A 1200-nucleotide genomic window follows, 5' to 3' on the forward strand; every position below is an offset into this window, starting at 1 on the left:
GGTTTGCGATATAATTTTTTAAAGACTATTAAAAAGACATCATGCTATATTTTGAAGAAGATAAAAGAGAACAATTTTCAGACCTCAGACTTGGAGAACATTTTCCAAACAATAAATAATTAAAAGAATTCCAATGAAACAGAAGGTTTTCTAACTGGTATTCCTTGTTTTTCTTTATTAGGTTTTCCAGGGTAACTTTGACAATGACACCCATAGAAAAAATGTCATTGACCCTCCCATCTATGCACGGCACATAAGAATCCTTCCTTGGTCCTGGTATGGGAGAATCACACTTCGATCAGAGCTTCTGGGATGCACAGAGGAGGAATGAGGAGACCACACGTTCCATAACCCTCTTACTTCCCCAAAAGTATCTCCATGGAATGAACTGTGCAAAATCTGTAGGAAAATGAATGGAGTTTTTTTCATGAAAAAGTGCTCAATTTATGGTAGGCCACTGTCTTTAAGGAGGTCTATGGCTGCCTTTTCAATGCTTCAGTTTGATTTTTATTGTTTAAATTCCTTTAGTAACATCACATTAACTGTGAATTACTTTTCTCATTGTTTTCTGAGTGATTCACACTGTTTGAAATGTATTGGGGAAAGAAAGTAGCATTATTTTATAGCAAGGGTAAAGAGAAATCTCATAGTTATTAAATAGCAACAAATGTTAGTACAGCTTTTAAAATCAATAATCAATTCTTACAAAAGGAATACTGCAATGATAGCAATAAGTTTTTTTCTCCCTTCTGTAATGACTCTACTACCCTAATTGTTTCCCTGTACCTACCAAAAACTGTCAGTGTTTATAACAGAATTTTGAAGAAGAATCTGTAATATGCAGTACTGATATTATAATCTTCTTTTTGCTTCCATTGATTTATTTTATTTTAGTTCTACTCTATATGCTTTATATTATATTATGTGAATACGTCTTTCTTTGGTTGAATTTCTTCCTATTATTTGCCTAAAAGAAAGGCTATGTTTCTTTATATATATGGAACATAATTGAATATTTGTTGATTGAGCTGTATTTATTATCAGTAGATTGGGTCTGCAATTTTATTTGAAGGAAACTGTACTAATATAATTTTGAAATACTTCCTTTATAGAGAACTGCATACTGTCATTTGACAGAATAATAAGCAAACAAAAATATGTATTATGTCTCTTTAAAACTAAATTCAAACCTTCGGTTTG

General features: G+C 31.6%; 1 protein-coding gene across 1 annotated transcript in view; it reads left to right on the forward strand.

Moving 5' to 3' along the window:
* The window catches only part of EDIL3 (EGF like repeats and discoidin domains 3), a 772555-nt gene extending 772224 nt beyond the window's left edge, over window positions 1-331 (forward strand). The window contains exon 11 of the mRNA XM_007950540.2: window positions 182-331. Within this exon, the coding sequence (XP_007948731.1) occupies window positions 182-331 (150 nt within the window). The remainder of the gene's footprint in view (window positions 1-181) is intronic.
* Window positions 332-1200: the final 869 nt, after the last annotated feature.

The sequence above is a fragment of the Orycteropus afer genome, unplaced genomic scaffold (genome assembly GCF_000298275.1).
Source record: "Orycteropus afer afer isolate SDZICR_OR568_19922 unplaced genomic scaffold, OryAfe1.0 scaffold00276, whole genome shotgun sequence".
Lineage (NCBI taxonomy): Eukaryota > Metazoa > Chordata > Mammalia > Tubulidentata > Orycteropodidae > Orycteropus > Orycteropus afer.